Consider the following 21,703-nt stretch of genomic DNA (forward strand, 5'->3'; position numbering starts at 1 on the left):
GCCCGCACGGCGCTGCTGTGTTCACTGTGGGCACCGGTGAGCGGGGTGCCTAGGCCCGCGCGGGAGGGGCCGCTCCTCCACTCCGGCTGCCAGGACTGCTGTGGCTGGCAGCTTCCCCAGACCTTTGCTAAAACACAGTAACAACCTCTCTCTGCTCCACAACACCCCGTTCGTATAACAAGGGAACAAAATTCTGCCCAATAAACTCTTCTTATTCCCTGAAACAGTATCTCCCCAGACTATCACCACCCTCTCCCTCCAACATATCTTTTTTCAAGTTTTAATTTTAATTGCCATTAGTTAACATTCACTCCAACATATTCTCTCTGGTTGCTGCTGCCTAGGGATAGATTTTTTATTTTTTATTTTTTAAAGATTTTTTATTTATTTATTTGACAGAGAAAGAGAGAGTTCACAAGCAGGGGGAGAGGCAGAGGAAGAGGGAGAAGCAGGCTCCCGGCTGAGCAGGGAGCCAGATGTGGGGCTCGATCCCAGGACCCCGGGATCATGACCTGAGCCGAAGGCAGACGCTTAACCGACTGAGCCAGCCAGGCGCCCTGATTTTTTAAACTTTTATACAAAAAGTCATTGTAATGATCTATCCTTGCTAAAGCAATAAACATAACATGAAGAAAGAATAGCTTGATATTTCTTTTCAGTGTAGCTTATAAATCACTGCGGCCAGTATGTTCTCATACCTCCTATGTGCCAGGCGCTGTGCTTTACAGACGGTGTGCGGTCCTCACAGGGACTGAGGGAGGCGGCACCATCCATTTATAAGGGAGGAAAATGTGGCTCAGATCCATGGGGCCGCACGTCCTGTGAGGAGGGGCCCGCCGACGCCTAACTGTGCTCTGACAGCCCGTGCAGGGTCTGCTTTCGGCCGAGGACGGAGACTGTGCCTGCTTCACAGGTGGCTCTCAAGGGCTCGAGCCTGGAACAGGGCAAGTGCTCAATAAATATTAAGTGGATGAATATTCCATTCAGAGAGAAAACACAAAGAAAGGTTGCCTTTCTGGTTCTATAGAATGGAAAGCTAAATTTCTTCCACAGGGAATTTGCTACCTTTTCACAAGCTAATTAGTTAAACTAATAACAAAAATAAAACTGTGATAGTTTCCCCAAATGTCTACTCTCCTTAAGTCTAGTCTCCTCTGATGTTTGCACTATTAATATTTGAGTAGCTGGAAAATGTAACCCAACAGTGGCAGTGAATGTAACGATTACCCAAGCCACTGCTTTAAAAGCAGTTTTTCTTTTTAATTTATGGATTTGATACTATTTTTGAGCTGACACTGAAAGACTGCTCCGGACAAGAATGTATTCCAGATATACTACCACTGGGGTTACCTTTTTCCCACACACACCACTCCCCCAGAGATTGAATGTGGAAGTAAAATGCCCCAGACTGTACAGAACTATCCACAGCTAACACTTTCAATTTTGAATTTCTGAATTTTTGGAAAATCTGGATTTTGCTCAGCAATGTATTTTTCACATACAACCTCTGTCAATACAAGTTGAAAGTTCTCTCAGTGAACCTTCCATGTAGATCAAACTAAGGCTAATACTTGGTAACTAAGGAGCTAAAGCTCTGTTACAGCTGAAGTTTGAGAGTGAAATACATATAAATAGGGACGCCTGGGTGGCTCAGTCGGTTAAGCGTCTGCCCTCAGCTGGGGTCACGATCCCAGGGTCCTGGGATTGAGTCTTGAGTCGGGCTCCTTGCTCTGCAGGGAGCCTGCTTCTCCCTCTGCCTGCCACTCCCCCTGCTTGTGCTCCTCTGACAAATTAAAAAAAAAAAAATCTTAAAAAAAGATACATATAAATAAGGGACACTTCTTGGCTTGGTTGGGGTGTCACAGAAGAGAGACTGACTTTGCAGGAGTAGTTGATCTTTCAAAGACCAAATCAGATCTTAATTTAAACGTCAACCATAAAATTAAGATAAAGTGAAGACTAAAATAGTTTCCTCTAAAAATGAGTGGAGCCCAGAGAGAAATGCACGCAGCCAACATGCCCTTCACCTACAATTGCTTTAATGATTTAAAAAGAACTTGTCACTTTTACAAATAATTGTGTTCAAGGACAAACTTCCAGCCTACAGAAGAGAGTATGGTTTTAGCTCACACTGAAGGATGTAGAAAAAGAGGCCCCCAATACTGATTTCTGGAAATCGTAAGCTGGCCTGCTTCTCCTATTTGGCTAGTTCCTGAAGCCCTTACAACTAAGCTAAGACTTGGACTCTTCTGAGAATTGACAAAGATAGCACATTCCACCTCTCGCCCTGTCCCACCGTGACCTCTTATTGGGCTCCACTTACTTTCAAAAGTGAAAAAGTATTTAATTGTATACATCTGTGGCCATTTATACAGTCACGAACAAACCACGTTTGAGGTTTCTGGAATCCCTGGCCAGCCTGGGATGAGCTGAGCCTCCTGCGCTTCCCTTTTATTCATGGAGCAGCCTGTGAAAATCTTCACTGGAGGTCACATTCAACCCTGTCCGTTTTGTTATGGTCAGCAACTGGGGACAGGCTGAATTCAGGGACTCGGGCCCCAGTGCCAGCTAAAAAGTTTATCTGAGGATTCCAGCTGTGCTTCTAAAAAAATCTTACCAGAGGAAGTGAAAACAGAATGGTTATAAAATACATGTCAAGTAAAAAATTTTTAATATACTCAAAATTCCTAATATAAAAATAGTTTCTGCCTCATTGAAAACATTGAACAAAAAAGTAGGTATATATTCTACTTTAAAAAAAAAAAAAGCCCTCTTTTAGAAGCACCCATTTACCATCTATCTTGTGAAGGCTCACCCCGCTTCCCAGAGCGTCCTAAGGGCGCTGCACTGTAGCTGGGGGTTGGGGGAAGGGTCTGAGCCCGGAGGGCCACGGAGGGAGGGCCACGAAGACACTTCTGCGCTTGCCAGGCTGCAGCCACCTTCGGCGGGCCCTGGCCGTCCGCGCCCTGCCTGCTGCCATGTACCGGGTAACTTCCCGGCAGCCTTCACCAACCCTGTGCTGCTGCCTCCAAGAAAACCAGGGGATGATGCTGTGTGAGAGTAAGCTGCCAAGCAGTCGGGTCGGAAACTCTCCCGTTCAGTTGTGTCCTTTACCCCTTTCCGTCTTCGTTTTCGCTCCTTGGAGGTGGAACCAGCCCGCGCGCTCCAGGGAGAGGGGCCTGGACAGCGGCAGGGCCTCAGGGCCGGCCCGGCTTGTCGCTGGGGCTGAGCAGGAGCTTGGGGCCCTGCTTGTCCATGCTGGAGTTGATGCTGTCTGCTTCCTTCTCCTGCTCGGGGACGCAGGTGCAGCCCACCGGCACGGTGACGTACTCCTCCGCATACACCGAGCGGCCGCCCGCGCAGGCCGAGGTCCGCCGCAGGATGACGGTGGGCATGTACACCGGGGCGCTCCGGAAGCGCAGGTCCTCCTCCCCGAACAGCCCGGTCAGGCAGCCCCTGCACAGGCAATAGGCCTCGGGCAGGTACTTCGGGTACCTGGCGGGGTCGTAGGAAATTCTGCAGGGAGGAGAGCACGGCTTTAGTTCACGCTTTGGGGCAACAGGAACACATCGCGCGCTGAGAGAGGGCAGCCAACAGAAGATTTTTGCTTCTGGGATCAGGAAGTATTGCGATCACTGTTTAATGGAGCAGGAAGAAAGGTGGGGCCGGACAATTCATCCCGCAGTTAGCGTCCATGCAAGATCCCAATCTGAAACAGATGCACCATGTGACTTTCTGTATATTAAATGGTGGAGACAGTTTATAGCCATTGTCAGGCCATTCCCTAAAAATGCTTTCAGAGTCTGTGCCAATATACATAGAAAAGTAAAATGTATCTATTCATGTTAATGACTGAAATTCATTGGCAAAATGAAGACATGTACAGTGAAGCAGGTTCAGACCCTGCGGCTACAGCCCAGAGGAGGCGGGAGGGGGCGTGGGAGAGGTGGAGCGGCGGGTCCGCGAGCCGCATGCGCACTGACAGGCGACGGCCGCACCCACCAGAATGTAAGATGCCCTCCCTGCTTTGGCCACAACTCCAGCCCTGGGCCCCAGAGCCGTGGTCCCTAAGGCCCCAGATCTTCCTCCGCTCCAGACACTGGGCTCTGCAGCCCCAGATGGGGGCACATTCACCAGGGTGCCGCCCACACCGGTCCCCAGGAAGGGGCCACCTCTGCAAGAAGCTAGCTGGCCCAGGTGCCACCTGGCCTCTGACATAGCTATCAGCAAAGGCAGCTGCAAGACACCTGTCCAAAAGGTCACAAGGTGGGCCCTGTGTCTGTCGGGGTCTGTGTGCCCTCCTCCGTGAAGGGGCCAAACCCATGCTGGGGAGAGCAGGCTGGCCAGCCTGGGACATTTGAGAAGTGAATGCTAGTTTAAATGTGATCATTTCCATCCATCCTCCAAAGCTCTCTATTTTCTGGTCAGATGCCAAGAACCAATGTCAACACCTACAAAACAGCCTGCTACCACAATGCCAGGGGAGTCTAGGGCTTGGCTGGGCCGGATGGCTCCTTGGGAGAGAAAATAAAGCACTTTCAGGCAGGACTCTGCCCTCTGCCACCATCCCCTGCAACGAGCCAAGAGGTCAAAGCTGTGTCAGGTCACTAATGGAGACCCAGGGCTCCTCCGTAATGTCCCCTTGCACAGGGAGGCACTGTCCCCATTTCTCATGGGATTGCCGTGATCCCAAATTCTCATTTCCATGAATCTCCCCACTTAAAAAACACATGGAATCCTCTTACAAATGTTTCTCTTTCTTCTGGAGCTGAATCTTAGGGACCCTAAATTCTCAGAGTCAGAAGTCAGGACTTCTAACCTCTCGAGCAACACACACATTTGTAGACCCAAAATGTGCCAAGCCCAGGAGGGCCCCCAAAAGTGCTGTGCCAATGGGAGCCTATGATATAAATTTTTAAAAATGAGGTGTGCCTAGAGGTTTTTACAGCCAAGAACTTGAGGTGTGTATGGTTTCGCATCCAGGTTTCTGGCCAGCAGAATGTGGCTCCATAGGGAGGGACAGTGGCCCGGGCTGGCCTTCACCCTATATGGCTTGCACAAGTTTTCTGTCCTTCAGGAGGAATCCCCTCTCGACTAGTTCTCTCATACGTCCTCACTGCTAATGACTAAAATTCATCCACAAAGTTAAGAAATTTCCAGTTAAGAATTATGTTCAGACCATCCAGTTAAAGAATGGGGAGTAGGGGGCTTTGGAAAGGTAGGGGGGTAGGTGAGCGAGCAGTGGGGTGTCCAACAACAGAGCTGAGGATTTCTTGCAGAAAGGAGCTAAAAGGTCGACAACCGGTGGTGCTGACTGGGGCCAACTGTGGGCCTATCAGGGGTAGGGAGGCAGAAGCCTGAATGGACTTGAAACATGGGAGGGACAGGGTTGTTACACTGATTGGCCAAGAGGCTTCTCCATTGAGGAGCTCATGTCAAGAGTAAGTGTTAACTCTCAAAGACAGGATGAGGGTGGGTGGTTCCAGATGTGTAAGGAAAGTACATGGGTTTCTTTTTCTGTTTGGATCCAACATCTTTAGACATTAGTGGATTGAAGCATGACTGGGTGGGGAAGAGTTTAGAAATGGTTATCTTCACGCAGCAACAAACTGACTCCCCGCCAACTACATGCCATTTACACAGTACGAAAGAACTCAGGGAGCCAGGCCTCCCAGAGCGCAGAGCTGGGGTGCCCACCCAGGCACAGTGGCTGGGTAACACCTGCTGCACGCGGATGGAAAGGAAGCCAGTGAGTCCAGGAGCCAGCAGTTAAACTGGACGACCCAGCCCAACCTGCCACTTGAGCATTCTAAAGCCAAGAGGGACATTTGCAAGTACTTGGCCACTGTTTGAATGTGGGGGATGAGGTCAGAGGAGGGTCAGCAGTGACTGCACAGCTTCCTGTCGGGGTGACCAGAAGAATGGGAGCAGCAAGGAGGCCCCAGGCCTGGGCGTCCCTACAGCGGTTGAGCGCTCAGGCACGGACACCTTCACCTCCCTTCTCCCGCTGTACGACAAGGGCAGAGTCAAGGGTGAAGGCTAATAAATCAGTTATATGCAAACAGGAACAGGGTGGGGTGGGGACTGTCTTCACAATGTAAGTCATCTCTGAAGCCAAAACATTCAAATTTATACTGATTTTGTCTATTCATCCTTCCCTCCAACATGAACACAAAAATAGTAGTTGAAAAATATTTTTGAAGCTTCTCATCACTACTTTTTCCTCAGTTCTGCCATCAGGAGCTTCTGGAACATAATGAGCTCTATCCTTGCAAGGACTGATAAAGCTGTCCACCCTTACCGTTCCAACTTTTTCAACCTCCTCTGTAAAGCCTTGCTCTCACCCCCGATCTGAGGTATGCGGAGGCACAGCTGGGGGGGGACAAGTCAGGACAAATCCAAACTCCTCTGCCTTCAAAGGCCTCTGCAGCATGGTCCCTACTGCATACCTTTCCAGCATTCCCTCATGGTCTCCTCCTTTGCAATCCTAGCCTACAGTCATCCCAAAGCGGAATGCTCCTTGCATGGGCCGCAGCTAAGCTTTTGCTCAAGATGCCCTCTCCCCAAAACCAATATCAAATCTTGCCGTATTTTAAGGACCAATTCAAATCACTAAGAGTTTTCAAATTTCCTTAGTCAAATTCATCCTCTTTATCCCCCATATCCTCACAACACTTGGTGCCTGTGAGATAGGGCTACACTTTTTCTATGTTTTCTCCTGGGAGGGAAGATTCAGGGCCGTATTCTTACTCATCCTTGTGCCTTAACATGAGAGTAAGAGTTTGGTAGATGGTGAGCTGGTGATGGTGAGTCTGGACTGCACAGCTCCCTGTCCTTCATACCCTTACATCCATATAAGGCCCTAACTTAAAGTTTGAAGGAAAAGGAATTTATACTATCTCCAGTCACCTTCAATATTTATTCAGCAACATCTGAGTGCCAGTGACGTTTCAGGCAATGAGGATAGAGATGAAACATGGATCTACTATCCAAGGACTCATCATCTGTGGGAATAAACACTTAGAGAGTTCATCCAGCCATGGCCACTGGAAAGGCTTCCTGGCAAAGGGGGTTCCTGGTGGATTCATCCAGATGAGGAAAGGAGAAAGGGGAGTTAGCACAGAGGGCAGAGCCTAGAGCCCAGGGACCATGTCAGCATTAGGAACTGTGGCACAGGACAGGAACTACGAGATGATGCTGGGCTAATCTGTGGAGGCTGGGTCATAAGGGTCCTCAAATTCATAGTGAGGAATTTGGATTTGATCCTGAAGGCAACGGGGAGGATGTTAAAAAAGGAAAGTGACCCAATCAGATGGAATTTTAGACAGATCTTCCTTACTACACAGTAGAAGATGGTCTGGAGCCCAAGAGAGAGGTACTGGCTGAAGGTGGAGATTTTTAAATTATTAGCATATAGATGGTGGTTAAATAAGATCATTCAGGGAGGTGCATGGAGAAACACAAAATGAAAGACAGGGAAAAGGAAGGGGAGGGACAGAGGGGGAGAGAGATAATCTCAAGCAGACTCCCCACTGAGTGTGGAGTCCGATGTGGGGCTCCATCCCACAACCCCGAGATCATGACCTAAGCTGAAATCAAAAGTCAGACGCTTAACCAACTAAGCCACCCAGGCTCCTGGGAAAACCAACTTTTAAGGGAGACTATGTCTCACTGTGGAGATTGACAGAATCAGGAGTGGCATTCCCCAAGCGAAGGAAGGCAGACACTTAAGAGGGGCTGGCCAAAAACTGGAATTGATGGGGCCCGTTTACTGGAAATACAGGGATGGAGAAACATGTTAAATGGCACTATGAGGATATGACCAACAGCATACAGAATGCTGGAAGTTCAGCACATGTTTGTTCCAAGGAAGAAAGGAAGGGAGAGGACCCAAAAGAACACTGAGTAGAGTGACATAAGTATCGGGGACATGGGGCATCGCTGACCTGCTTTACACCCGCCATCTCTGTGCAGTTGTGAATTCAGCAACTTTTTACTTGCAAGTGTCTCCATTTGGATGAAAAACTTATGGTTGCTTAAAAAAACATATCAAGCCCAAACTGAGAAACTTTCCAAAAAACAACTGACCAGTACTCTTCAAAAGTGTCACAATCACAAAAGACAAAGAACCAAGGAACTGTTGCAGACTGAAGGCCGCTAACAGGCCTGACCCCCAAAGGCCGCGTGTGAGCTGGGGTGAGGTCCTGGGGCAGACAAGGGGTGTTAGTGGGCCTGCTCTGAGCAAGGGCTCCAGATTCTAGGATTGTTATCAACAAGCATTTCCTGATCTTGATAATTCTGCTGAGTTATGATGCTGCCATTTGGGGAATCTGGGTAAAGGGTACACAGGAATTCTTTGTACTAATTTCACAAAGGTTTTTGTTAGTTTGAAACTATTTCAAAATGTAGATCTAAATAATATAACAGAAAAAATAGAGAAAAAATTTTAAAGTTCTAAAAAACCACTTATGAGATAATCAGGGAAATCTGAACCTGACTGAATACTTGAAGATATTAGGGAAGTATTAACTTCCAGGTGTGTTAATGGTATTGTGTGGTTTTATTTAACAGAGTCCTGATCTCTTAGCGATACACACCAAATAAGTGAGTGTACAGACCCACACACGCACAAACAGCGCTAAATGCCTGTGAAGTCACAGAGTGCCAGAGGAATCTGCCAACTGGAAGGTTAGTAGTGATCATTAATTCAGCAGAATTGGCAATGCTCAAGCCAGCCGACCAGGACAAAGCAACGCAAAGCGCACAGTCGGACACGTGGGTGGCTGGAGGCTACAGCCCCAGGGAAGTCTGAGGCCCATTTGGAAAAGGAGGGCTGAGCCGGACAAAGGAGGGAGCGGAAGTGCTGAGCAACCCACACCCAGGCAGGAGTGGTGAGCAGGAGACCACGGGGTGGGGCGGAGACTGCCCGCAGGTCCCTGCAGCTGGAACGCCGTGTGTGCCGGGCGGAGATTTAGTAAGACATGTGAGAGGTGGACGGGAGCCTTGAAGACCAGAGCAAAAAGCCTGGATTTTACCTTCCAGATCACAGGAAGCCACGCGAGGACTGGAAGCATGTAGACAGATGATCAGTGGACGTTTAGAAAGGCCATTCTGATAGTGGCGTAGACCCAATTACAGGACAAAACTGGGATTGGGGAGGAAGGTCAGTCACAGCCTGTTCAAACTCAGTTTCCTCCTCTGTAACACTAGTGTGACCTGGGGCATCAGAGATCCCTTTCAATTCCAAGTAGCTGGGAGTTATCTTCTCTACGCACCACAGCACGCAGGTAGCAATCCGTGTAACAATCCCCATTCCATGTGTTAATGACAGGCAGAACGGACAGTCACTTGGATGCTGTGATGGTCAGAAGGCTCATCATCTAACTAAAAATATCTGTTCCACCCCCACCAGTCGGCCCCCCAGGACTGAAATTTCCACTGTCACAGTGACACCTCTGGGCTAAGGCATTATGACAAAGAGACATCTGCCTACCCCCACCCCTGCCCGGTACATGGAACATAATAAGAAGGCATATGCATTGGTGTTTTTCAAATTGTGGTTTTATGACCAGGAGGTTTCTCTTAAAATAGAAAGGTGCTACCAAGGGGAGGGGGACAGATACAATGCATATCACACCCCTGACACCCAGTATGGTGGGTATCGATGCCAGCAGGTACCATGGAAGACGGAGAGCACAAGACGGACACATTCTGAAGGACACTAGTTGGGGGGGGGATGGAGAAGAGATCAGGATGAAAGGTCTGGAAGCCTTGGGACAGCCAAGGGACAGACACAAAGCTAAAGCATGTCACCCCAACCTCCTGTCTTAAGAGTCTGAGGAAATTATCAGCCTGGAGTGCTTTCTGGTTAAAGAAAGCTACCACGAAAACAAGACATCAAGAAACCACAACACGGATCCTTTTCTCTTACCAAACATGGAAATGCAATCGAATAAGAATCCTGCACGGCTGTCTTGCCTCCTTGTGAGCAATAATTCTTTTGTCTTTACATTTTCTGCATGCTGCTCTGTGGAAGCTTGGCACCGGAACATACTTGAAACAAATCAAGTTTTCCCCTCTGATGGGATCCAAAAGTGTCCCTGGGGCCACGTGTGAAGCTTGGCTTGAGTGAGTGACAGCTGGCCCAACTTAATCCAAGAACAAAGGACAAGTCCTCCAGGGATGATTAGAGGTGATGGAAACTGAGCTTGGAGAGGAATGTGAGTGACAGCGGAGACAGAAAAGAGCACTGCCCCTGGGACCCTGAACTTGGTAGGAAACAATTCGAAGCGGTTCCCCAAGGACTGCCACCTGGAGAACAATGAGTACATTCCAGCAGACAGAACCACAGCCACCCGATGTGCTCTCGATCTGATGCCCAAGTATAGCTGTGGCATTTACTGGCACAAACTCATCGGCATGGCTCACCTTCCCGCTTTGCAAAACATAAAATTATTTTGATCTCAAGACAACAGAGGCTAAGTATGATTGTTTCACAGCCATTCCAAGACCCCAAACCAATGGAACAAAGTTGGGGAAAATGCCGTCTTGGGACTGAAATGGTCTAAATGGAAACAAAATTGCCTAAGTAGTCAGTCTGCCAGATCTTAAGGTCAATGAGTTCAACTCATTGTCCATTACTTTTTAAAAAAGGGCAGGATGGAAAAAAAAAGGGGGGGGCAGGATGGAGTCAATAAGAGTCTTGAACCTAAAATTTCAGTCCTATTTAGTTACCAACATCATTGCCTCTGCCTGGTTCTTTGCGGCCAAGGGGATGGATCTGATTCCCAGGCTACTTCCTCCAGCTTCTTGATGGCAGGACTGTTAATGTGATATTTTTTATCAATGATTTCTGCTTAGAAAGGACAGCTGTAATCCACTGAGTTTCTGAGATTCCCTAAATTAATCTATAAAGTGCAGTTCTAAGCAGAATCCCAGTAGAGTTTTTGTAGAACTTGGCAAGCTGATCCTAAAATTCGTAGAAAGAGAAAAAGTCCAAGAATACTCAAGACAATTTTGAAAAGGAAGGAAGAGGACTCACTTTACCAGAGATCAAGACCTTCTGAAACTATGGTAATATGCAGACATCTGGCAGCCCTCCGGGAAAACTGAGGAGAACCAATTTCCCTTCCCAAGAGCTAAGATTCCTCTGCAGAATACCTGTCTTTTTGCCCGGGAAGTGGGCAATAAAAAGAAGGAGTAAACAAGATTTCCAGACTGGTTTTCAGACCACCTGTGTGAGAACCATGTGGGAGTCGGTTAAAAACACAGATGCTCACACTTGACCCCCTGATTCAGGAGCTCCGCATGCCAACAAGCTACACAAGTGACTTGTCTTGCTCACTTGAAGTGGGGACCCACTGACAGTCAGCAGAAGCCCGTTCCACAGCACAGTAATATCTCCGAAAGGTAGGTAGCCACATATCTATTGACTGCAGTTGATAGCAAACAATTAGATGATTGCATTTTCCCAAATACACCCAAATTTCATGATCCTACCAGTGTAGGACTCCCTACGCTGAGAAATCTAACTAATACAGCAGGTCACTGTTAACCAAACAAGCAATTGGCATTGTAGAGAGGATGGTGTGCAGATCTCAATTGTGCTTCACTGGAGGTCCACAAATGAGCTTTCAAAACTAGTGATCACTATTCCCCCACCCCAGAGATTCAGAATTCATGGTTCTGGCATGGGGCCAGGGTGTTGGGATTTTTTAAAGCTCCCCAGATAATTCTAACATGCGACCCTGGTAGAGGCCATTAGGTCTCCAGATCTAAGAGAGATAATGAGTCACTGAGATGGGGTTTATGTAACCTTCCAACCTCTTTCTCCCTTTGGAACCAGCCCCGCAGCTAGGAGGGGGATGGTTAAGAGACTATGGGGGAAAGAATGGTGCATGACGAGGCCCAGAGCTGCTATGGGAGGGCTCTGTTCGAAGGCCAGGGAGTAGCCAGGGTCATGAGGACCACAGTTTCCCTCTGCTGGAAAGCTGTGGCCAGCAGCCCCATCGGCTCCACCCTCTCTCCATTCCCTAAGGCCTGAGAGAGCCAAAATCTTCAATACATGCTGCCAAGGAGCTCTGAAAAATGCTCTTCTGGCCCCTACAAGAAAACATCAGTTGTGCATTTCTCCTGAAAGAGGACATGGAAAAATCAGCCTGGGAGAGCAAAGTCTGACCTGGCACAAATGCCCTGGAGTCAGAGCCCCAGCGGATTTCATCTGGCCCTCTTCACCGGCCAAGGAGAGCTAGGGGTCAGCCCTACCCCCATGTAGGGACTGTGGTTGACTTTGGTGTGATCCTGAACTTGGCATCAAGGTCAGCCCTGAAGCTGAGCCAGTGAGGCAGGCTCCAGAACTGACCAGGCTCTTCTGCCAACTGGGCTGGCTCTGGGCTACTAGAACCTGGGAGGACTCAGCCTGTCCGTCCTCTCTCTTTACTAAGAAGGAAACCGAGGCACCGACAAGGTGAGGGGCTTGTCCAAAGTCTTCCAGCTCACCTGGCCTCATCCCATCCACAGCCCTGCCCGCACAGCATCCTACAGTTCGGGGATCTTTAACAGCCAGATGCTTCGTCAGTGCTAAATCTACAAGCAGGAAATCCACTGATACCATGTAAAATCTGTTCATCTGGGAGATCAGGGAAGACCAGAGAGAGACTCATGGCTTGGAAAAGAATTTGGAAGATAACTTGGAAAAAAAAGCTTTCCCAGAGGGAAAGAGAGAAAGAGAAATTAGAATGAGGGCCAGAATTTCTCAAAGGGTTTTATTCTTTTGTCACGGCAAATGCCACACATTCAGTGCAGCTGGGAAATATCTCTTCAAAGGAAAAACATAGCTCATGCCCACGGGGTGGCTTAACTAGCTTTCCAGGGGAAGCTGCAGAATTTGGGTTCAAAGCCATCTTTGATGTGTCCGTCCTTGGGGCAGGCGGGTGAAGTGCCTGTGTGCAGAAAGGGTGGAGCCCACCTTGATCTGAAATGAACCAGCTATTGCCATATATTGGTTATGAGGAATAATTCATATCAAAATGTTAGCCTAGACTATTTAATTCTGGAAGAGTCCTTGGTAGATTATTTTCTCTTTGACCTCATTAATTTAGTGAGCAATGTACTCATTACCATCCTTCAAAATCTTCATGTGTCATTTCTGGAAGACAGGCACCGTAAGGAATTTCACTTCGTGGTATGTGTGTTCCTTCCAGGACTTGGCCCAATTCTTCTGTTGGTATTAAGAGTACAAACATTCTATTCAGGTGAGGAAATCTGGAAGAGGTGACGATGGAATGAAATATTATCATCATCCCTGGTTACTCTAAGAATGCCAAAGTAAAACCCAGGCAGTTGAAGAAAATAACTATCAAAGCAAAACGAACGTATCTATTTTCAGAAAGAGAGACTTGAATCCCATGACAATGCTCTATGACAATGCTCTTATTTTTACTCTGTGAAACACTGATAGGTGCAGTAGAGCCCGCTATATTGAGTAGCTCAGAGAAAAAAAATCCACGCAGTACTTTGGCCAATTAAAGGTCACTTATCCATAAAAAGTTTTTGGGGGTTGGGGCGCCTGGGTGGCTCAGTCAGTTAAGCAGTTAAGCGTCTGCCTTTGGCTCAGGTCATGACCCCAGGGTCCTGGGATCTAGCCCCCCATGCCCCCAGTCAGGCTCTCTGCTCAGCAGGGAATCTGCTTCTCTCTCTCCCTCTGCACCCACCCCCTAGTGCTCGCTAATAAATAAATAAAATCTTTAAAAAAAAAAGTGTTGGGGGGTGGGGTGTACCAACATTTCTTAAACAAGCTGTCTGAACCATGAGTGTCTCGTTTTCTACAACAACGGGTTTGGTGAGCCGTGCCCCCCACCCGCCCGGCAAGCTGGAGCTGGAGACTTCCCCGGCGGGCAGGCAGGCACTGCTTCTGCCCTATCCGCCTCCCCTGTCCCTTTCCCCAACCTTCCTTTCTTGAACAGAGCAGTACCAGCACAGAAAGGACACGGCACCTGCGCTGCTACACCATAGATAGATATTCCTTGAAGGCACACAGACTTTCTTAGTTCTTAAGCCATTTGAATAACCTGTAGATTTGAAGCAGGGACCCAGAAAAAAGTGAACTTGCTAAGGAGAATTATAAACAGGAAAGGACACCCCTCAATTCCAAAGATCACACGGCTGGCCGGGCCTCCCCAGGCGGAAGGGAGGAGGCCAGGCCCGCGGCCGCAGGGGAGAAAGTGGGTTGGCGCGGTGCTGCCCCCTCTCGGTCACAGTGGACGCAGAGACCCCGTCGAGGCCCCCACCCTGGGAGGAGGATTAGAGCCCGCGCATCCCCAAAAGGCTTCAGAGTGTGGGGACCACCGTTCTTAGTGCTGGGACACAAATATGCAAATGCATCCCGGGAAAGGGGGGCATTTAAAAGAAAGATAATATTTTAAAAGGGGACTAAGTGCCGTGGAGATAACTTCAACATTATACAAACTTCCCTCACTTTCTCTGGTTACTGTTATATTCCCTTCACAATTTTACAAATGACATGATGAGGGAAAAGTGATGTGAACGGTGCCCTGTGAAGGTTCGAGGAAAGCGGCGGGTCTGTAGCTGGGGAGTGGACGCAGCTGTTTCTGCAGTGGGAAAGGGGACTGTGATGGACAGTCCCCGGGGATGGGGGGGAAACAGGATGTTTGGGTTAGCTGAACTGAAACGTTAGAGGAGGTGAAGCACAAATATCCTTTTTATTTCAACCTTTCCTGACGAAAACCTTCCTGAAGCGCAGTGTTGCTAAATATCCGATGATAGATTTATCGGAACATGAAGGTCGTCCCCATAAATGGGCATCGCTGGTCTGGCCCCGGGGACAGTGGTGACCTTGCCTGACCCACACATGAGCTGGAAGCTGTTGCTGCTGCTGTGCCCCTCTTCCCCCAAAAAGTCACCTGCTGAAAGTTCTGGTAATAGGGAGTGGTGCCAACTTGGGTTCTGCATGGGAAAGTATCAGCCTGTCCGATCCGGTGCCTGCGCTGTTGGACCCTCCTCCAGCCGTCCTCTGCTGAGACAGCCTCCGACTGACTGCAAGGCTCCCCTGCCCAGCTACTGGGGGGGGGGGGGCTCACCGCCTCTTCCAACTCCCTGCTGGGGGTCACCTCTATTTTTAAGTCACTTGTGCTCCCCATGCCCTTTCCTCTCTCTTCTCTCTTTTTCCCTGTCCTGTTATTTCTTCTTTCCATTTATTCCCTTGCTGTTCTTGCTACCCATGGAGTTGTTTATTGAAAAATAAATTTAGGTAAAGTCTCTTAAATTCACAGGAGGAAAAGAGTTATATAGAAAAGTAGCAAAGCCTAAAATTAAATTGTTGTGCATTAGTCATATCCTAGAGAAAAGTTATCTTTAGACCATGACCCAAAATTGAAAAATATAAACAATTTAAAAATTACTTAGACTATTGGTAGGTGTTTATCTTTGGGGTTTCAACATACATGAGTGATGTGTACCTTTAAACCTTAATGAACCTCAGAGTTCTTACAATGTATTTCTTACTATGTCAATCTGGCTTAATAAACTTAATGAACAATTACATTGATTTTATTTTTGGCATTTTTGTTTCTAAAGCTTAAGAGAAACAAACATGATGCCACAAAGTAAATAAGAAAATATTTTTATATTCTCAAAGTTGAATGGTGCTTTTCTACTAGCACATTGGTCTGGAGCATGGGCTAGATAGAATCACAGATCCGGGATGAGATCCTGGCTCTACCATTTAATGCCTGTCCCCCCACCCAATCCCTTCACGTCTCCAGGCCAAGTTCCTCATCCGTAGCAGCTTAGTTCTGGGGACACAAGGGGCCCCGAGAAGTGCAGTGTCTCTGCTGTCAGCTCTATGGCCTGTAAGAACAAACAATTCTCTTCAGACCAAAGCTCAGGGAAAATCAAAGGCTGTAGTTTCCTGCTGAGTTTTGTTTCTTCACTCTCTTTTTCCTCATGGTTGGTGAATTTCCCTTTCTGCTTTCAATTTAAAAATGAAGATGTTTTTGAAATCAGTAATACATGCACATGGTAGAAAATTCAAAAGATAGGAAGGAATGAAAAGTAAGTCTCCTTCCTCCTCCGTCCCCAGCTTTCCAGTTCCCCTCCTGATGACAGGCACCATGATAACCACGTTCCAAAGATGCCCCTGAGTGTGTGGGGTGGTGTGTGTGTGTACATTTAAAAATAACATATGTATGTTATATAATAGCTTCTCTTTAACACACAAATAACACTGTACTGCGCCTTGCCTTGTTGCCCTCTATGTTGGTGATGGACTGGTCTCCTGAGGCAGGTTTACAGCTGCCCCATTCCTCTTTCTGGCGTTTTATGGCATTTTATTGAACTAGTTGGCTATTGGTGGGTGTTGGGATGGTTTCCAATGCCCTATTGCCACAGTGGAAATGCTTGTACATACATCATTTGGTGCACAGACAAGTGTGGCTGAAGAAGTAAACCAGCACCTGGAATTGCTAGGTCAAAGAGCGCGTACATTTAAAATGTGGATAGCTAACAGCTGGTTGTCTGGACTCATACCCTCTGCTGTATGAGGATGCCTTTTTCCTCACCTCCTTGCCAACAGAGCCTGGTGGGTACCCCCAAAATAAAGAAAGGTTTCTCAGCATCGTTTTAACATGCATTTCACTTTAGGATGCCTGAAGCTAGGCATCTCTTTGCGTTTCACATAACTGACTCATTTGACCCTCCTTCCCCAGCAACTACCCATGACCTTTGTTCCTCCCTTTATTACATCTTTTTCTTATTGGTTTGTAGGAGCTCTTTAGGAAATGAGCCCTTTGTGACATGGGTTGCAAGTATTTTCTTCCAGTTTCCCCTTGTATTTTTCTAATTTTGTTTTATTGTTTATTTTGCCAAGAAAAAATGGCAGATAATTGTGTAGCTGAATTTATGTCTTGTCTTTTATGGCTTTGGGGATCTATAAGCTACTAAATAGGCCTCTCCACTCCAACACTGTAAATATAATTGACTGTGTTTTTCATGTGTTTGTGGTTTTATTTTTACATTTAAATCTTTCGGTCATTTGGAATTTATTTATTTATTTATTTATTTATTTTAAAGATTTTATTTATTTGACAGAGAGAAAGACAGCCAGAGAGGGAACACAAGCAGGGGGGGTGGGAGAGGGAGAAGCAGGCCCCCCGCGGAGCAGGGAGCCCGATGCGGGGCTCGATCCCAGGACCCTGGGATCATGACCTGAGCCGAAGGCAGACACTTAACGACTGAGCCACCCAGGCGCTTATTTGTATATAGAAGTGAGATACAATCATACGTTTTTCCAGTTGGTTACTCAGTTGTCCCAACACCATTTTGAATGAGCCATCTCTCTTCAAAGTATGAAAAGCCACCTATAATCCAAATTTCTATTTTAAATCCTGTCTTATCCACCTAAGAAGTCCTTTCTGTGCCTTTCAGTATTTCTGAGAGCGGCAGTCTGTTTCCCCATCCATCTTCCTTAGGAGTTCTCTCTGTTTTTAGCCTTATGTACTACTTCTAATTCCATGCTTATGGTTGCACAAGTGAGCACACTCTTCCCCCCCAGGCTACACAGGTCCCACGGTGACACCACTAAGAAACCAGTCCTGTCCTATTCTACACACTGCTTTTTGAAGAGGTTTTGAGCTCCTACGTGAAATGCTTTTTCCAGTCTTCCAGTGACTCAGGAGGCAGTGAGAAGTGATCAGAGGTCAGGAGAGCAAAGAGGCCATCTCCTGGTGGGAGAAGGCAGGGCCCACTTTATCACCCAGCAATCTGGAGTCCCGGCCCAGGGCCCACCCCTAGAAGACCGTCCTTCGTTCAGAGAGTGTAAGCCTCCATTTGCTTGCAGGGGGAGCAATTTCATCAGTGTTGCTAAATAATAAGAAAAGTAATGCAGATGATACCATCGTCAGCCACCTGATACAGATGTAGCTCCTACTCCCAGGCCCAGGTAGCACAAAGGTGCCAAGGGTGGACCTGGGCAGCTAGACCAGGACCGCTCTATACTGTGTGTTGTTCTTTTCCATGACCTCCTTTAGCCATTCCCTCCTCCCTGCTGCTCTTGGATCTTTCCTAGGAGACACAGGTAAGGTAGTAAGGGCAACTCAATTTACCTTACTATGCAGAATTCTAGGGCTGACAGCTCCTGATTTGTACTTCAGCCCCAATCGCTCTTCTGAGACCACACTGCCAAGTCAAGCGGGACATTTATACCTGTGCTCCTCTTCGGCACATAAAACTCAACAGGTCTAGTACTGAATTTACTTCCCTCCAAAAACTCTCCTCATTCAGTTTCTCCATTTTGCTTAAATACCATCAACAATCCAAGCCAGAAACGTGGGAGATGCCCAACAGGAGCTCTTGAAAAATCACTGTGTGTTACTCTTCTGCCTTTCAGGCCACAGCCTAGCCTGGGAGACATCTATTTGCCAGGAGAGCTTAGAATTCGTTAAAGAAAAATGCAGACTTTGCAGCTTCTGTCTGGAGAAGCCAAGCTGTTGTTTTGAGAGATCTTCCAAGTTTCTTTAATGCTATTTAGCATACCAAAGGTGTAATATGAGGTTGGAGGAAGAAGGATAATATAAAAGCCCACCCTTTTGGTCTGTGGGAATGATGGGAAGGAAGAGGCAAAGCAAGAGAATGAAGCCACCAAAATGAATGGCTCAACATGTGTGTCCTGAGGGCATCAGATGAATGACGAGACAGTGAAGGCAGGAGGGAGTCCTGGGCCTGACTTCCATGGTGGTGGGGAGCTCAGCCACAAGTGAACTTGGTCCTCTGCAGAGTAGCCAGGAAGAGGGAAGCCCCCTGACCAGCAGGTGGAGGCTTGGAGAAGCCTGGATTAGTTTTAGACAAAATCATTACATTTTCTCTGCATACCTTTTTTTTTTTTTTTTTTTAAGATTTTATCTATTTATTTGACAGAGAGAGAGAGAGAGAGCGCAAGTAGGCAGAGAGGGCAGGCAGAGGGAGAGGGAGAAGCAGGCTCCCCACTGAGCTGGGAGCCTGACGTAGGGCTCGATCCCAGGACTCTGGGATCACGACCTGAGCCAAAGGCAGCCGCTTAACCGACTAAGCCACCCAGGTGCCCCTTTCTCTGCATATCTTAATAGCAGTGTGGACCCTCTCCTTCTCCCTCACTCCCACATATGATCATCATCCACCAAATCCTATCACTTTAACTTCTTTAAGTAATATCTTTCAAAATGACCCTAGTCTCACTTTTTCCACTGCCCCACTGCCTAAGTTCAGACCCTAACTACCTTTTGCTGGAAGTATGGCGTTCGTCCTGTATCTCCCCTTGGATCCATCCCTCATCAGGTATGCCTTCCCAAAACACAAAGTGGTCACATGACTTCCTTCATCAAAAAAACATCCTACAGGATACATTTCAAACTCGTAGCATTGCTTTTAAGGCCAAATCTAGTTTCTGCTCCCCTCTGCAGCCTCCTCTCTTGCCACTCCCAGCCACATAGAAACACACCTGCGCTCGCCATTCTTCCGTCTCTTCCCCCTTGCAATAAGCCACTCCTTCCCTCTGAAGGACTCTTGTCCTTGCTCTTTCACTGAGGGCTTTTCCACGTCTGTGGCAGTGTGAGGGCTCCCTCCTTGTACCGCGAACTCTGAGCCCCTTGAAGATGGTGGGACTCAGCAGTTAACAGCAGGGAAGGAGACAGTCATAAATGTGTGCTGGGGACACTCCCACCACACTATTCCCGACACAAGCCCCAGAACACCCCAGCCTCCCTGCTTTGTGCGTTGTTCCTTTCTTCTGAGCCGACCTCTTTACCAGGCCAATCTCAGAGTTATGTCCATTCTCCAAAATACATTTCAAATGCCATTTTGATCCCCCTCACCACGTTACACTATCACACACTTATGATTTCCTGTCAAATCATGTTCTGCCTTGTATTATGGTTTCTTTACCAATTATCTCCACTCCTCCCTTAGACTATAAGCTCTGAGGATGGGCTTCTGAGGGTTCAATGCTCAACAGTGTCTGGACCACCACCAGAGGCACTCAAAAAATGTCTGTAGACTGCCACACTAGAACTTCACAGGTCTCCTGTACAAAATTCTATAAAAATTAATGAAGGATCACTTGGCTTGGTCCCTTGTGGAACCCACTGAACTATATACCTGACAGATGGGCACTCAAGAAACATCTGTTCCATATTAAATAGTGAAAAGGTAAACAACGGGAAGCAGGTTTCCTTCGAGGGAGGTGATGAGACCTTTGTGGGAATGAATTACTCCAACCCAGTCTCTGCTCCGCCTCTCCCTACTTGCCCTTCCCCGCTCCATCGGCCCCGCGACCTACCTAGCGTCTCCCGACCGCCCCGCCCCTCCGCACCTGCCCCACCCCACCTGCCCTCGCCGCTCACTCCCTGTCTGCCACGCCCGACCCCGCCCTCCTCACTACCCACCTCACTTTCGCTGGCCCCACCCGCCGCATCCCACCTGCCTCGCCCGGCCCCGCCCCGCCCCGCCCTGCCCTGCCCACCCCACCACCGCCCCGCGGCTCACCTGTAGGCCCACGGCGACACACTGCGCAGGTTGGTGGGCGGCCGGAAGCGCCGGTCGCCGGGCCTGCCCCCTGCCGGGCAGCTCGCGTTACGCGCCTGCTCGCGCGGCCCCAGCTGCAGCGTGTGGTGGAAGGCGCCCAGCACGCCCGCCACCAGCCGCCCGTACAGCTGCTCCAGGAGCTCCTCCGGCCGGTCGGCGCAGCCCCGCGGCCGCGCCGGGCGTCTGCTCGCTCTCAGGGCGCCTGCGGCCCGGCCCGGCGCCAACGCCAGCAGGACGCCGACCACCAGCATCCAGACCTGCGAGACAGGCCGCGCGCTCAGCGTCCGCGCGCGGCGGAGGAGCCCGCGCCCGCCCGCGCCCGGCCCGCCGCGGTCTGGGAGCCGGTGGGCGCCCCACCCCCGTCGCGTCGCGGACCGTGAGGCGGGCCCGGAGGATGGGTGCTGACCAGACGGGCCCCCGAGCGCCGCCCCCGCCCGCCCGCCGCCCCCGGGGGCCCCGGGACCCTGCCCTGCGCCGGCCCGCGCGCCCCGGGCCGCCGCCGCCGCCGCCACCCCGAGCCGGGGGCCGCGCGGGAGGCGGCTGCGGGGTGCGCGTGTGCGTGTGCCTGCCGGGCTGCTGCGCCCTGGGCTGCGAGTGCCTGTGACGGCCGTCCGCGCCGCTTACCCCCGCACGCGCCATCCCCCGGCGGCGGCGACCTCGACGCTCCGCGCGCCGCGCCCGGCCGGTCAGCGACGGAGCCTGCGGAGCCCGCGCCTGCGACGCCGGAGCCCGCCGCCCTCAGACTCACGCCCCCACACCCTCGTCATCCGCCCGCCTCCCTCCCGCGGGGGCTGCGCGGCCGAGGAGGGGCCGGCGCGGGGTCCCGGCGCGGACAGCTCTGGGTGCCGGCCGTCTTAGAACCGGACTGGGCTTGAGTAAGTTCCCTCGGGCGTTGTGTCCTCCGCGGCGCCGGGCGCGCACGGACCAGCCGGCGGCACGAGGTCGTCGCCCGGCTTCACAGGAACGAGCCGGGGCTGCACCCTGTGCCTCTGGGACTGGAGCACATCTGCCCCCTGATGAAAGGCACTCACCAGTGACCCCGGCATCCCCCCGCTTGTCAGGAGAGAGCCGCACCACCCGAGGGCTGGCCAGCCGCGTTGATTCGCACCCGGCGAAAGTGGCGGCTTCCGAG

The 21,703-nt window shown here is 49.6% G+C and overlaps 1 protein-coding gene across 2 annotated transcripts; it reads right to left on the reverse strand.

Annotated features, from left to right (window-relative positions):
• Positions 1 to 350: 350 nt before the first annotated feature.
• IL17D (interleukin 17D) lies at positions 351 to 21,377 on the reverse strand. Of its 2 annotated transcripts, XM_036106644.2 has the most exons (3): positions 21,196 to 21,377; positions 20,533 to 20,828; positions 351 to 3,516 (listed from the first exon to the last, which is right to left on the reverse strand). In XM_036106644.2, exons 1-3 carry the CDS (start codon positions 21,208 to 21,210, stop codon positions 3,198 to 3,200), a joined length of 630 nt encoding a protein of 209 aa, XP_035962537.1. In that variant the 5' UTR covers positions 21,211 to 21,377; the 3' UTR covers positions 351 to 3,197. The 2 variants fall into 2 exon arrangements, with proteins under 2 accessions (XP_035962537.1, XP_035962538.1); XM_036106645.2 differs by lacking the exon at positions 21,196 to 21,377 and having other exon boundaries at positions 20,533 to 21,181.
• Positions 21,378 to 21,703: the final 326 nt, after the last annotated feature.

Source organism: Halichoerus grypus, chromosome 4, assembly GCF_964656455.1.
Source record: "Halichoerus grypus chromosome 4, mHalGry1.hap1.1, whole genome shotgun sequence".
Taxonomy (NCBI): Eukaryota; Metazoa; Chordata; class Mammalia; order Carnivora; family Phocidae; genus Halichoerus; species Halichoerus grypus.